This window comes from Lolium rigidum, chromosome 7, assembly GCF_022539505.1.
Source record: "Lolium rigidum isolate FL_2022 chromosome 7, APGP_CSIRO_Lrig_0.1, whole genome shotgun sequence".
Taxonomy (NCBI): domain Eukaryota; kingdom Viridiplantae; phylum Streptophyta; class Magnoliopsida; order Poales; family Poaceae; genus Lolium; species Lolium rigidum.
Genome location: NC_061514.1, coordinates 287,882,927 through 287,898,584, shown reverse-complemented (window position 1 = coordinate 287,898,584; position 15,658 = coordinate 287,882,927). Strand labels below are relative to the sequence as shown.

At 51.4% G+C, this 15,658-nt stretch overlaps 1 protein-coding gene across 1 annotated transcript; it reads left to right on the top strand.

Annotated features, from left to right (window-relative positions):
- Positions 1–14,079: 14,079 nt before the first annotated feature.
- Positions 14,080–15,214, top strand: LOC124677085 (galactinol synthase 1-like). Its single transcript, XM_047213082.1, has 3 exons — positions 14,080–14,443; positions 14,525–14,944; positions 15,023–15,214. Exons 1-3 carry the CDS (start codon positions 14,144–14,146, stop codon positions 15,212–15,214), a joined length of 912 nt encoding a protein of 303 aa, XP_047069038.1. The 5' UTR covers positions 14,080–14,143.
- The last annotated feature ends 444 nt before the right edge of the window (positions 15,215–15,658 follow it).

The following is a 15,658-nucleotide window of genomic DNA, read 5'->3' as shown; positions in this document are numbered from 1 at the left end:
TCCCTGGGGTGTAACGGCGCCAGAAAAGTAGCTGCTTGTGACGGTAAAGCACACGTCCGTTGGGAACCCCAAGAGGAAGGTATGATGAGTACATCAGCGAGTTTCCCTCAGTAAGAAACCAAGGTTATCGAACCAGTAGGAGATGAAGGCCACGTGAAGGTTGTTGGTGAAGGAGTGTAGTGCGGCGCAACATCAGTGATTCCGGTGCCAACGTGGAACCTTGATGCGCGTAGATGTACACGTCCGTTGGGAACCCCAAGAGGAAGGTATGATGCGCACAGCGACAAGTTTTCCCTCAGAAAGAAACCAAGGTTATCGAACCAGTAGGAGCCAAGAAGCACGTGAAGGTTGTTGGTGGAGGAGTGTAGTGCGGCGCAACACCGAGTGAAACCGGCGCCAACGTGGAACCTGCACAACACAATCAAAGTACTTTGCCCCAACGTAACAAGTGAGGTTGTCAATCTCACCGGCTTGCTGAAAACAAAGGATTAAACGTATCGAGTGGAAGATGGTGTTTGTTTGCAAAGAACAGTAGAATGTATTCAGATGTAAAAGAATGGACCGGGGTCCACAGTTCACTAGTGGTGTCTCTCCAATAAGATAACTAACATGCTGGGTGAACAAATTACAGGCGGGCAATTGACAAATAAAGATTCAATACATATCAACGATGATTACTATGTGATTTAATCAGGGCATTACGACAAAGTACATAGACCGCTATCCAACATGCATCTATGCCTAAATAATCCACCTTCGAGGTTATCATCCGAACCCCTTTCGGTATTAAGTTGTAAACAACAGATAATTGCATTAAGTATGGTGCGTAATGTAATCAACACAAATATCCTTAGACAAAGCATCAATGTTTTATCCCTAGTAGCAACAAGACATCCACAACCTTAGAACTTTCCGTCACTCGTCCCGCATTCAATGGAGGCATGAACCCACTATCGAGCATAATTACTCCCTCTTGGAGTTACAAGTATCAACTTGGCCGGAGCCTCTACTAGCAACGGAGAGCATGCAAGAACATAAACAACACATATATGATAGATTGATAATCAACTTAACATAATATTCTATATTCATCGGATCCCGCCAAACACAACATGTAGGATTACAAATAGATGATCTTGATCATGTTAGGCAGCTCACAAGATCTAAACAATGATAGCACAAGCGGAGAAGACAACCATCTAGCTACTGCTATGGACCCATAGTCCAAGGATGAACTACTCACGCATCAATCCGGAGGCGGGCATGATGATGTAGAGCCCCTCCGGTGATGATTACCCTCTCCGGCAGGGTGCCGGAGGCGATCTCCTGAATCCCCCGAGATGGGATTCACGACGGCGGCGTCTCTGGAAGGTTTTCCGTATCGTGGCTCTCGGTACAAGGGGTTTCGCGACGAAGGCTATTTGTAGGCGGAAGGGTAGGTCAAAGGGCGTCACGAGGGGCCCACACAACAGGGCCGCGCGGCCAAGGGCCAGGCCACGCCGCCCTGTTGTGTCCCCACCTCGTGGCCCCACTTCGTCTCCCTTTCGGTCTTCTGGAAGCTTCGTGTAAAAATAGGCCCATGGGCGTTGATTTCTTCCAATTTCGAGAATATTTCCTTACTAGGATTTCTGAACCAAAAACAGCAGAAAACAGCAACTGACACTTCGGCATCTTGTTAATAGGTTAGTGCCGGAAAATGTATAATATTGCTGTAAAGTATGTATAAAACATTCAAGTATTGTAATAAAAGTAGCATGGAACATAAGAAATTATAGATACGTTTGAGACGTATCAAACCTGCACAACACAATAAAACTACTTTGCCCCAACTTAACAGTGAGGTTGTCAATCTCGCCAGCTTGCTGAAAACAAAGGATTAAACGTATGGTGTGGAGAACTATGTTTGCTTGTAGAAAACAAAAGAGAACAATGATTGCAGTAGGTTGTATTTCAGATGTAAAAGAATGGATCGGGGTCCACAGTTCACAAGTGGTGTCTCTCCAATAAGATAAATAGCATGTTGGGTGAACAAATTACAGTTGGGCAATTGACAAATAGAGAAGCATACATATCATGATGACTACTATGAGATTTACTTAGGGCATTACGGCAAAGAACATAGACCGCCATCCAGCATGCATCTATGCCTAAAAAGTCCACCTTCAGGTTAGCATCCACACCCCTTCCAGTATTAAGCTGCAAACAACAGACAATTGCATTAAGTATTGTGCGTAATGTAAACAATACAAATATCCTTAGACAAAGCATTGATGTTTTATCCCTAGTGGCAACAGCACATCCACAACCTTAGGGGTTGTCGTCACTCCCCGCATTCAATGGAGACATGAACCCACTATCTAGCATAAATACTCCCTCTTGGAGTCACAAGTATCAACTTGGCCAGAGCCTCTACTAGCAACGGAGAGCATGCAAGAACATAAATAACATATATGATAGATCAATAATCAACTTGACATAGTATTCCATATTCATCGGATCCCAACAAACACAACATGTAGCACTACAAATAGATGATCTTGATCATGATAGGCAGCTCACAAGATCTAAACATGATAGCACAAGAGGAGAAGACAACCATCTAGCTACTGCTATGGACCCGTAGTCCAAGGATGAACTACTCACGCATCAGTCCGGAGGCGGGCATGGTGATGTAGAGCCCTCCGGTGATGATTCCCCTCTCCGACAGGGTGCCGGAGGCGATCTTCTGAACCCCCCGAGTTAGGGTTGACGGCGGCGGCATCTCTGGAACTTTTCTGGTATCGTAGCTCTCGGTACTAGGGTTTTCGCGACGGAAGGAATAAATAGGCGAAGGAGCAGCGTTGGGGGGCGCCCGAGGGGCGCCCGAGGGGCCCACCCCATAGGCCGGCGCGGCCAGAGGTGGGGCCACGCCGCCATATGGTGTGGCCACCTCGTGGCCCCTCTTCGTCTCCTCTTCGGTGTTCTGGAAGACTCCATGGAAAATAGGGCTGTGGGCTTTTGTTTCGTCCAATTCCGAGAATGTTCGTAAACTAACTTTTCTGAAATCAAAACCAGCAGAAAACAGAACTGGCACTGCGGCATCTTGTTAATAGGTTAGTCTCGGAAAATGCATAAAAACATTATAAAGTATGACTAAAACATGTTGATATTGTCATAAAACTAGCATGGAACATAAGAAATTATAGATACGTTGGAGACGTATCACTATTCTCTTTTGCTTGCTTTGTAGAACTCTATGGCTCAAGGATTGTTTAGGGATGTGGGAAAGAAGAACAAGAAAGGCAACAAGATTCTTGGCAAGCCATTCACCTTGCATCATTGCTATGAAGTGCTAGGGAATGAAGAAAAGTGGAAGACTCACGACAAGTTGGATGCGGCAACTATGGCGGCCAATGCAACCGGTGATGCAACAATCATCGATGATGATGATTCAAGTGATGAAGGCAAGAAGAGAAGCTCCACTCCTCACTCGGTCAACAATGGGCGGAGGAATGTGCTTGGTAGGAAGACCGCCAAAGATATGAAGGGAAAGAAGGCCGGAGAAGATGAAATTTCCATTTCTATGGAAAGGATTGCAAATGCAAGGTTGCAAGCAAATGAAGATAGGAAGGTGGCAAGAAACTTGGAGAAAGAGGTTATGGGTGCTATGGAGGCTCGGGGAGCCGCTTTGGAGGAGAGGCTTGCCGCCAACGAGGAGAGGAAGTTGGCTTTGGAGGAGAAGAGGCAAGCCAACGAGGAGCATCTACGCCTAGTGGAGGAGGAGAGAAAGCTTTTCTTGATGGATTCTTCCCACATGGATGAGAGGCAAAAGGAGTACATCAACCTTGCTCGCGACGAAGTGTTGGCCAAGAAGAGATTGTTGATACTTGATAGCCAACATGAACACACCCACGGCCGACATGTTTGGAGGAGGCATGCCCATGTTTGGAGGAGGTATGGGAGGCATGACCGGCATGGGAGGCATGGCCGGCAATGGGAAGCATGCCCATGCCCGCCATGGGAGGCATGGCCGGCATGGGAAGCATTCGCATGCCCGCCATGGGAGGAACGGCCGACATGGGAGGCTTTGGAGGCATTGCCGGCATGGGAGGACCAAGCTATGGAGGAATCTTCAGAGGGACTATGGGAGGCTCGGTGAGTGGTGTCTATGGGACTATGGGAGCACCACCGGGAGGATTCGTGGCCTCCATGGATCCTACTATTCGTCCTTCAACCAAAGATGACGAGGAAGAAGAAGCAAAAGAAGATGACTTGGAAAATGCGGAAGTGTGAGATGCATTTGTGATATGCAAATTATGTGTTGCATTTTGTGTCCGTTTGAACCATATGTTGTGTGTCGTTCTTGAACTATGTGATGTGTGTTGCACTTTGTGTCCATTTGAACTATGGTAGATCATTTGTTTCATGATTTATATGTGAGTGTTTGATCTTGTTGAATGCATAGTAGTGTAGAAAGTTGTTTTCCGCGCCTGCGCGCGCTGTATTTTGGCGTGTCCGGCGGAGGATTCATTTTACCGCTCGCGCACACGCTGCATTTTGGCGCGTCCGGCGGGGCAAATTTCCGCCCAGCGCGCGCCATATGTTTACAGCGCGGCGGAAGCGAGTTTTAGCGCGCCGAAATATAGTGCGCATGTTGAAGATGCTCTAACCAACAAAAGACTAGGCGGAACAGAGCCGGCTCTAAAATCCACAGTCTACACAGGCGTCCAAGACTTTAATTAAACACTGGTGGCTCAGCCCGAAATTTCAAGCACCGAGACGCTACTCCGCGGAACTGCTCCCGACCGAAGAGGTACACACGATGGCTAGCGGAAGACCACCGACACCATGGGACTAGCAGACTGCGCTAGAGAGCAGACGAACCACCAGATTTCAAAGGGGGAATCTTTACGACAACGCCTCCAGGAAGGGGAGCGGCGCTCTCGAGCGTCGCCATTGTCGGCAAGGGACGTGCAATACTTTCGCGTATGCTTCAACACCCACACCAAGGAAGACCTAAGTCTTTGCGCCGGCCATCAGGACAACGACCAGCTAATGAGGAGTACCAGTGTCCCTCGTGCCACCGCACAGACTCCAACAGCCACCCTAGGCTCGAGAGATGCCGCGCAATCCAGAGGCACGCCATTTATAAGAAGTCGATCATAGCCTGACACATGGCATCGGCGAGAGGGATTCCGCGAAGGACCTCGGCGAAATCGCAAGTCAATATTGCAACTTTTTTTTGACACAAATATAGTAGGGAAAGGCTCCCTACCGTGTCATTATCTATTAAATAATGGGTGGAGTATTTACAATGGAGTATCCAGGCGACAACAACCAGCGGCGAGGTGTTTGTCATGGCCACGCCTCCAAGGAGGTAAACGGCATCCGTAAACATCGTTGTCGCCGGCATTGGCCGAAGCCTTGCGGTGCTTTCGCGGACACACCATCGCGCGCGCTAGCGTCCCAACATGCCAAACTCCACGTGACCAAACCAGTCGAGCAGCTCCGAGACACACCGTCCCTGCGGTCGTCAGACTGGCTGGAGAGGATCGAACTACCGGCGATGGCGAGCCTTCACCATACCATTGCCTCACCACCCCACCGGCCAATGATCCCAAGCCGTCACGAGCCGGAGCAAACCCGCGAGAGAGACCAGGGGACCTGCCCCCTGCCGAGAGAACCAGGATGCGGCCCAGACCTAGGCCCTCCGGCGCCATCCCATGGCCGCGGCCGAGACAGCCGGACCACGACAACCACCAGCAGGCCGAGGCAGCAGGAACCAACAGGAGTCTCGGCCACCTGCCGGAGACGGAGGACACCCCCAAACCTCGCTGGGAGCAGGCGAGAGGAGGCGTCTTCCACCGTCATGGGGCAAACACGCGCAGCCCAGGCCCCTTCCCAAGACTGCCGGCCATGGCGCCAGCCACCAGCTCGATGCCGCAACCCACTATGACGACGGACGTCAGAGAACGCCCCACCGCCGCACAACACCATCCGCGCCGCCCAGATAACGTCTCCCTCCGCACGAAGGGAACCCGTCGGGGCGCGCCCACCCCCACCCGCCCTCTTCGACGGCCGGGCGTGACCGCCACTGCCACTGCCGGCGGCGGCAGCGGCCAGAAGGGGAGATCGAGGGGCGCTGATTTTTAGGATTGGGGTTTCTCCAGAGCCAAAAAAAAGAACAAATATATATAGCGCAAGGCGAAAGAATAGGGACACTGCTACACGGTGCTATAGCACTCGTTAGTCTACCGGAGTGCTCCACCCAAATTGGGAAATAAACAAGTCCGAACATCCCGGTCTTCTAAAAACAGAAAGTCCTAATTCTATACGTCTCCTACTACCGCCCCAGGTCTGCACGCGAAAAATGCAGAGAATGCATTCTCGTTCGTCGACTCCGTGGCGAGTTCATGGCTGGAAAAAGGCGAGGTCTTGACCGTGTATAAATTCACACAAATAAAAATATATGCATCTGCCATCTTCTTTTATTCCTTAAAATCAGAACAAATATTGGAATGTAAGAAATTAGAGTTTAACTAGAGAAAATTACATCTCAGAAAATATTGTATTATCTCTGATTCTAATTGAGGATGTACAAAAAGGCAGCATGGATGTAGAAAAAAAGATCTGGAGAACCGTGTTGTTACATATAAACCTGGGGCAAAGTACTATTTCAGATCCTGGATTTAGAAAAGGGGGGAAAATCCACCGATGCCATCACTCTAGATGTAAAAAAAGGATCTCTCGATGTAAAAAAGAAATCAAAAATACATATAGCTCTAAAAAGAAATACATCCCAGAAAATTCTAATGTTTGTGATTCCAACCGGGGATGTAAAAAATTGAAAAAATGTCGGTGGTGGGATGTAGAAAAAAGAAGAAACTACACACATGCACCAAGAAAATACATCGAGATGAGCCCTCGATGAATCTACCTGCTGGACCATGGGAGAGGGCCAAGGGGCGCATGGTGGAGGCGAGGCTTTCCCGCCGGCGCGAACGGAGACGGGGGGCCTGGGTGGCGTCCTCCTGACGGTGCACCATGGAGGTGGGGGCCCTGCTGCGCGTGATTGGGCGAGGCCCTTCCCAGCGCCGCGCCATGGGAACGGGAGGCCTGCAGCACGGGTGGAGTCTGGGCGTCCTCCCCAAGCGGGGCCATGGAGACGGGGCCTGCAGCGCGGTGGAGGTGGGCTTACCGGCGTCAAGCCATGGAGACGGAGGCCTCCAGCGCGCGGTGGAGGTCGAGACCCTTCCCGGCGGCGCGCCATGCCTGCAGCGCGCGGTAGGGGCGATGTCTTTTCCGGCAGCGCGCCATGGAAACGGCCACTGCAGCTCCGTGTGGTGGCGCCGCCCCTCCGTGCGCTCCCAAACCAGATGATAGCCAGAGATATTCGAGATGAGAAGAGATGGAGGATTTGGACGGGATGGGCCTCGAAATTAAAAAAAGAAAAGCACATCTAGATACTGTGGTGCAAAACATGCCACGTGCAGACCTGCCACGTCCCGGTCGTAGTCTGTAGAAAACTTGCGAACCGCCGGATGTTAATCGGACGCACGCGGGAGGTGGGCACCCTGTAAGACAACAGAGTGCTATGGCAGGAATTAGAAATCGGGAAAGAATAGAGGGATCCAACAATAGACTTACTGCATGATACAGAAGCAAACACTGACAATAGAGAAAAACACAGAGGCTGGTAGAGGGTGCCTGCCTATTTCCCTCTGCAAAATAATCTATCTATGGCCGGCCGCGCTACCCCTCTTTGTGTTTTGATGGCGCATGATTGGACGTTTGGTAGCTGACACCACTAAAAAAAAGTTATTACTACTTATTAATAGCAGTTTGAGAGAGAAGTGGTATTTTGGCACATGGAAGCATATGCTTCTTTTATTTTAAAATGCATGATATACCCTTTTTGATTTTTTTTTAAATTAAAACAAAAAATTTACAGGTATATCTTCACATGCTACGTGCTCATAAATTCGTTTCATGAAAAATAGGCTTGCTGGACCATCTGCAACTTGTTGTGGATCTACTGTCGAAGACCATTACTTCTTACGATCAACCTCAATCGTAGCTCGGATTAGCTCATCCATCCATAAGAAGTAATCGCACTTCAAAAATGTGAAAAGTTAATTCCAACCAATATTCCGTCTCCATATTGTCACGTAGTACGAGAAAAGTTGAATAACATTTGCTAAAAAATTACCTTCATCTCCACCCTCATATGGCCGCGGGTGAAGAACGACCTCTCAGGGCTCCTCAAGGTGTGCAACATCTTGCAAATGAATTGCGCACGCTTTGAGCCGCGTGGGAAAGTTAGACCATCTTCAGCCGTTGGGACTTTTCAGGCTGAAATCTAGCACTATTTAACGCCAGATGGATGTAAATTTTGATCTGGGGAGGTCCATATTTCCAGCGGCGAGTTCAGGATGGATGTAAAATTTGAATAAATATAGGCGAATTCAGACAAAACCAGACAAAATACGTTCAAATATATGCAAAATTTAGAGATATTTAACATATATAGGCGAGTACGTACATATAGTACATATATAGGCCGAATCCGTAATATATTTAAATTCGGCCAGAGGAAAACATAAACTAAAATTTAAAAACGGCGTCCTACATGCCGAAACCTTGACGTCGACCCCGACGACGTGTCAGCGCGACACGGAAGGCACCGCCGGCGGCGGCATCCCCAGGACGGGGGAGTTGCCGCCCTCGATGTGCGCGAGCACACTCTCGAGCGTGCGGCCCGGCGCGCTCCACCAGCGGCGGCGGCCGGCGGCGTTGTTACGCGCTGGAGGAGGGGATGACCATCGTACGCTGCGAGTTCCCGTTCATACCGGCGACGGAAGAACTCGTTCCAGGCGTCGTAGTCCTCGGGGGGTACTGCTCCTCCGCGCGCTGCTCGTCGCTGAGCGTGACTCGCACAGCGTCGATCGCGGCGTCGAGCGCGTCGGCTCCCACCGGAACCGGCGGGATCGGGACGCCCCCCGCGCTCATGCGCCATCCTTCGGGTGGCGCGGAAGTCCAACGACGTCGGGTAGCCCGCCATGTGCAGAAGTCCCTCCTCCCACTGGTGTAGGGAACGCCGGACGAAGCCGTTGTTCGCCGTGGCCCGCCATTGCTCGCTAGAGGAGGATTGGGGAGAGAAGACTGGGCTGGGGAGAGAAGGGAGACGGCAGTGGTGAATGCGGCCAGACGCGGTAGTTCGGCGATAAATAGATGGAGCCGCGCGTGAATTCGAGGCGATGGCATTAACTCGCCGCGTGGAAGCTACGCGTCCGACGAAGACTGACCGGCGGCATGCTTTTGCAGCGGAAGACGATTGGCCTTTCTCGCCGACAAGTCGAGGCCACCAGCTGCGCGGGAAGTTTTCTCGACGTTTCCCGCACTTTCGTTTTCTTCAGACTCCCCGAGTGCTCCCGGGGGGCCGGGATGATCTGAGCTTTCCAGATGGATGAAAGCCCAAATCCAAACGAAAACGAAGATCTGGAGACTCAACTGAACCGTTTTTATCTATCCGGATGAGAAAAAGGATCTGAGAACCTTCCCAGGGAGACGCTGAAGATGCTCTTAGGAACGGTAGCTCTCGATGCTCTTATGGGAGATTGGGAGGGGGAGTTTGACGGTGAGATCTCAACAAGAATCCTTGCCACGAACGTGATTCACAACTCGCAAAATCCCAAGCCGTTGCCGACTTGCCGCCGGATGGACAACCAGAGTGGAGAATGAGTTGCTAACCTGTATGTACACACTGCTTAATTATTGACTCGGCAGGCAGTTCCGGAGGACCCGCCCAAAACTGCGGACGTGTCCATCTGCTGACAGAAAAAGTAACTACTGGCGAGGCAAACCTTCACCGATAACTCGTAAGGGCATCTCCAGCTGCGTGACACATTTTATTGTTCCCATGTGTTCGTTTGCGTCGCGCAGCGGACGCTGAAATGATAGTTTTCGTCCGCGTATTCGTTTGCGTCTGGGGGTGGCTCCAGTGACCTGACGCATTTTTTTGTTTTTCTCTTTTCCATTTGAACATAGTTCCAAATATTACAAATTGGAAGATTATTTTACACAAATTAATACATAGTTTGGAACATGGTTTACATAAACTAATACATAGTTTGAACCATGGTTGACACAAATATAAATATTTTAAATAGAAACCAGTTGTGTTGATTTCCGTATGTTCGCTGCAAAGAAAGAACATTCGAGGGCACACCCAGTCACCCAAACTGGAAAATCCAGCGGGAGGCATAAAGGTGCCCTTGTTGGTTCTACCGAGGAAGAACAGACAGAAACCTTCCACTACTTGCTTCGTCGGGCCCGTAGCCAGATTCGCTGCAAAGAAAGAACACTCTAAGTTCTAACTATCGGTGTTCGAGCCGGATTCGCCGGTGTGGTAGTGCCTGCGGCAGGCCATGTCGTCGAACACCTTGACGATCATCTCGCCGTCCCCCTCGTAGAGGAAGGTGAGCTGGCAGCCAGGCTCGAGCGCGAGGTCACGGGCGAACTTGCCCCACCCGGTGCGCAGGTACATCTTGCCCTGCCCGTCGAACAGGACCTCCACGGTCCAGCGGCAGAAGTTGCAGCTGGCCTCCCATAGCTGCAAATGCGTCGGCTCGACGCCATCGACGAACTCGGCGAACTTGTCCGGGAGCCGCTTGATGCCGAGCGGGTCGTCGTCGATGCGGAGGAGGAACTCGAAGTAGCGGTTCTCCTGCGAAGACGAGGAGGGCGCAGGCGACAGCGAGCGTGGGGCCGTAGCTGCTCCACCACGGCGGCCCCTGCCCCGTCCCCGGGACGCCCAGGGCCGCGGCCTCGACCGCCTCGCCGGCCACCAGGACCCGCCATGGACTTCCTCGCGGGCCTGGCCGCGTCGCAGGAACACCTAGGCGGCGCTACGGTGGAGCTTTTTGGCGGCTAGGGTTTATTTGGAGGAGTGGACGATGAAGAAGAACGCGCGCCCCCTTTATATAGGCCGGAGGCATGCGGTGGCCGCGGGACGCGTGGCGACGCCATTAACGTGGTTGGCGGAGGTGGGCTACGGCCGCTCGGCAGCCGAGGCATCGCCATTAACGTGGCGCAGACTGCCGAAGCGACGCAGCGGCGCCAGTCGCTGGCGTGTTTGAGAAGACGCATCGACGCAGGGTCGCTTCCAGGCAGGCCCGACGAAACGTCCGCCAGATGCGAGCGGACACTTTCGGCGTCCGCGCAGTGTCCGCAGAGACGCATCCGAGGCGCATATTTGGGCCAGGTTTGCGTCTCCACGGACGGCCCGGTCATTTTCCGTTGTCCCGCTGGAGGTGGTGCCAGACGTATTTCCGGTCACAGCGGACGAAAACGGTCGCTCAGCGTCCGTTTGTGTCGCTCAGCGTCCGTTTGTGTCGCGCCGCTGGAGATGCCCTAATGCTAGATAAAGCGACATTTGGTATTGCGGAGCCCGATTAAACTTGGTCCAGCAGCAAGTTACTGTAATTGTCTGATCCTTAAGTTATAGAAAAATAGGATGCGGGTGAGTTTCCTTCACACTGTTTATCTAAAACTTGTCATTTTTTCCTAGGCTACGCACTTACAAATTTGAGTATAAAAAATGGCACGCACATACATACGTGCGTAGAGGACGCGCAAAAAATTTGTTCGGAATTTTTGAAGCTTTAGAAATATGATTTTTTGGCCGCTACAATACAATGGGTTCCAATGAACCTAGGTTCCACTGCGTATTTTCGATGCTGAGGACACATTCTAGGCAACATTTGAACATATAGGCCATTCAGAAATGACCATCCAGTTTGATGCCCGGTGATAGTGCATGTCAGAGATGTTTCCTGCGCCCCCACATGTGAAGTTTCTAATGGGCCCTACTACTGATATGCTATCCGTCACCTTATGGGACTGAGATCCAGTGCCCCCACGTCACAGGGCACAGCGTGACCCGAGGCCTCCCATCCACCATCCATTTAAATCCAGCGGCAAGCAAAGCAACAACGCATACCAGCAACATGTCAACACTCGTCCACAACCTCGTCCACAGCCAGGCGTCCTGCATCGGGCAAGCAGGGAGTAGAAAATCAAACGCGGAGTGTGCTGCTGCCGCCGGTGCCACCGCGGGAAGGGGACGAGAGCAAGCTCCGGACTCAGGCCTTGAAGAAACGGCGCCATCTAGGCATCTCCGCCCCGTTCCGACCACCTCCACCGTCCTGCTCCGACCACCTCGTCCTGATCCGCTCCGACCAACTCCTCCGCCCCACTGGGACGGCGCCGTCTGCCCCGCGCCGGCGGTTCTTCTACAAGCCCTGCGACGCCCTCCGACGGCCACCTCGTCCGCCCACCTTCGATGGCCAGCATCCGGCCGAGTCAGAACCGAAAACAGAAGCTCTTCAGTTCAGCAGAAATGAATCAGCCAATCAGGTCACGTTGTTGCTCTCCTTGCCGTTGGATTGAAATGAATGGTGGATGGGAGGCCTTAGGTCACGCTATGCCTTGTGAACGTGGGGGTATTGGATCTCAGTCACACCTTATGACCTTTGGGATAACTACAGTATCGACGATGTGGTGTCGCTGCCAGATTTCTTAGTGCCCGTTAGAGACAAGCTATTTTTTTTTACTGTGCTTGCAACCAGACCAGCATAAACTCTAGCTTGACAAGCTTTGGATCAGAAAATCCATCGCAAAGGGCGAGCAGAAGCGTCCAGCCCCTGAAAAGCCATAACCTATACTCTATAACCTTCTCCCAATCCCCAAGGCGGGAACACAGAATCACAAATCGATTCTTACCCACGATACAAATTGCGATCTCTCTTGGTGGGTTCGTGGCATTCCGCATCTGCTGAAAGAACGCATTGGCTATCCACGGACTCGTGCCACTCCTAACAATTGTATGCTATCCGCGAACACCGGGTCCTCCTCTTCGACGACAAAGTCTTCGAAGTTCTCATCTCAAAGGTCAAGCCAATCCACACTGACCCTTCTACTTCTACAGAGGCCAAGGAAGCTCCAGGATCCACACTGACCCTTCTACAGAGGCCAACGAAGCTCCAGGATCCTCAAGCTCGCGGTCCTGATTCAACTTATCGATGTTTCCCATCCCAGCGCCCTTAGCACCAGCTCTAGTTGTTGACTTCCCATCGAGATTGGTTTCATGCGTCGAGGTAGATGGAATTTCATAGAGTCACCGCCGCAATCATCATGGGAGGACAAAACCCATAATAAGTACGAGGTGTTGTTGTACTAAATTTGAGTCAATTAAAAGAGAGAAAAGAGCATTTTCCTTCTCTTGGTTTTAGAAATTTTGCGAGATCAGACCACCTCTGAATACAAATGTCAAAACTACCGTGGCGGCACGCTAGCCAAGCGACACGTCGAACATGCCGTCGTAGCCGATGGTGGCAGGACTTGCTGTCGTGAGTGGTGGCAGGACTCACGGCGGCAAGTCCTCCCGCCACCGGCTACATCGGCATGTGCGACGTGTCGCTTGGCCAGCGTGCCGCCACGATAGTTTTGACATTTGCATTCATATGTGGTCTTTTCTAACATTTCACTCAAGCAGGTGGTCTGATATGTCAAAATTTCTTGGTTTTTCTACTCTCTAATTGCTCTTGATTACCCCTCTCTAATTGCTATGCACGAAGGTTAATGGGAGGAAAATTTGTTTTGCCAAAAACCAACGGAGCGAGTCCGTGCTCCTTATTTTTGTCGTCAGGATATATCCCCTATTATTACTGCACATAGAGGATCCCCCACTAATGTTGTTGCTACAGTGCAATTAGGTGATGCAACGTCATCCGACGCGTTATCCAGTTTTTGCTTGCATTTTTTTTTTCTGTTTTTGGTCACACCGGCCATAACCCTCTGTGCCCTCTTCGGTCTTGCACACGTACAGCTTCCACGTATCCATGACCGCTTCACCCTCTCGTGCTTTTCTGATCTCGTTTCTCCTCCAAGGCTCGATCCAACCTTCTCCAATGCCCTATCCATTTCCCTGCTCCAGTTTATTTGACACGCGTCTAGCCCAGACACCGACACAGCACACGTCCACGCGCGCCTATATAAGCACAGCTGCGCCAGCACAAATCAAATAAAACAAACACGAGTTCCAACGTACATCTATCATCTATTCAGTCGTAGGTGCAAGGAAGAAGAAGAAGGAAGGAGCAAAATGTCTCCGATGGTCAAGGGTGTTGCGGCGAAGGAGAGGGTGGCGTACGTGACGTTTCTTGCCGGCTCCGGCGACTACTGGAAGGGCGTGGTGTGTCTTGCCAAGGGCCTCCGCGGCGTCAAGTCGTCGTACCCGCTGGTGGTGGCCGTCCTCCCCGACGTCCCCGGCGCCCACCGCCGTGCCCTGCTCGACCAGGGCTGCCTCGTCCGCGAGATCCAACCCGTGCTCCCGCCGGATAGCCAGACCAAGTTCGCCATGCCTCACTACATCATCAACTACTCCAAGCTCCGCATCTGGGAGGTACTACTTAATTCTTCCAGTATATAAATTCTGGAGTACTATGTTTGATCAGTAGATGTTGATTCATTGTGATCGATGCAGTTTGTGGACTATGAGAGGCTGGTGTTCCTTGACGCGGACATCCAGGTTTACGCGAACATCGACCACCTGTTCGACCTGGAGGCGGGTCAGCTGTACGCCGTGAAGGACTGCTTCTGCGAGGGGGCGTGGGGCGAGCAGTGCCAGGAGATGGCGGCATGGTTCCCGAAGCCGCCGCCGCAATACTTCAACGGCGGCATGTTGGTGCTCGAGCCCAGCCTCGCCACCGCCAAGGCCCTCCTCGACAGGCTCGCCCTAACGACGGGGTTCACCCCGTTTGCCGAGCAGGACTTCCTCAACATGTTCTTCAAGGACGTGTACAAGCCCATCCCGTGGGTGTACAACCTACTGGTTTCCATGCTGTGGAGGCACCCCGAGAAGGTCCAGCTCGGCAAGGCCAAGGTGGTGCACTACTGCGCCCTGGTACGTGCCGACGCCGCCGTCGTCCTCGATCGTCTCTCGCCTGCAAACCTCCATTGATTTTCCTGGTAATATATGCAGGGTTCGAAGCCGTGGAGGTTCACCGGGGAGGAGCCACACATGGACAGGGAAGATATGAAGATGCTGGTGAACAGGTGGTGGGACATCTACAACGACGAGAGCCTCAACTACAAGCACGCCGCTGATCCGCTGCGGGTTGCTCTGACTGAGGCCGGTGCCGTCAAGCACTTCTCCACGCCCTCTGCAGCGTAGGCTTTGCTGCAAGCCAGCCGGCATGGGCATGAATGGACACTTCGGCCTAGCCCGCCGGTTTAATAAATAAACTGGAGTAACGATCCAGTACTAGAGCAACTTTAATGTATAGACAGCTGCTGATCGAGTACTATCAGAGCAACTTTAAAGTATAGCCAGCTCTAGAATTAATATGTATAATAATTTGTTTTACTCTGTGGATATATGGTCTATCTTACATATATTCAAACAAACTGTCTAAAAACACATGCTACAATTAGCTCTTAGTATATAAGAGCTCACTCTCCTCTTATTTTTTTTAATTTTTTTCCCTATTTAAAATAGGCAACAGTGCCAAGTAGGTGACCTATAAGTTCACTACTGTATCTGCTCTCAGATAAAGAGTATTGTTGAGCAACCTATAAGCTCACTAGCTCACTATTGTACGTACTCTCAGATAATATT

Excerpts from the sequence above, each read along its gene's own strand:
- LOC124677085 (XM_047213082.1), top strand. The coding sequence starts at position 14,144 with ATGTCTCCGATGGTCAAGGGTGTTGCGGCGAAGGAGAGGGTGGCGTAC. Across the intron at positions 14,444-14,524 it reads CCAAGCTCCGCATCTGGGAG|TTTGTGGACTATGAGAGGCT; the intron begins GTACTACTTAAT and ends TGATCGATGCAG. Across the intron at positions 14,945-15,022 it reads TGGTGCACTACTGCGCCCTG|GGTTCGAAGCCGTGGAGGTT; the intron begins GTACGTGCCGAC and ends TAATATATGCAG.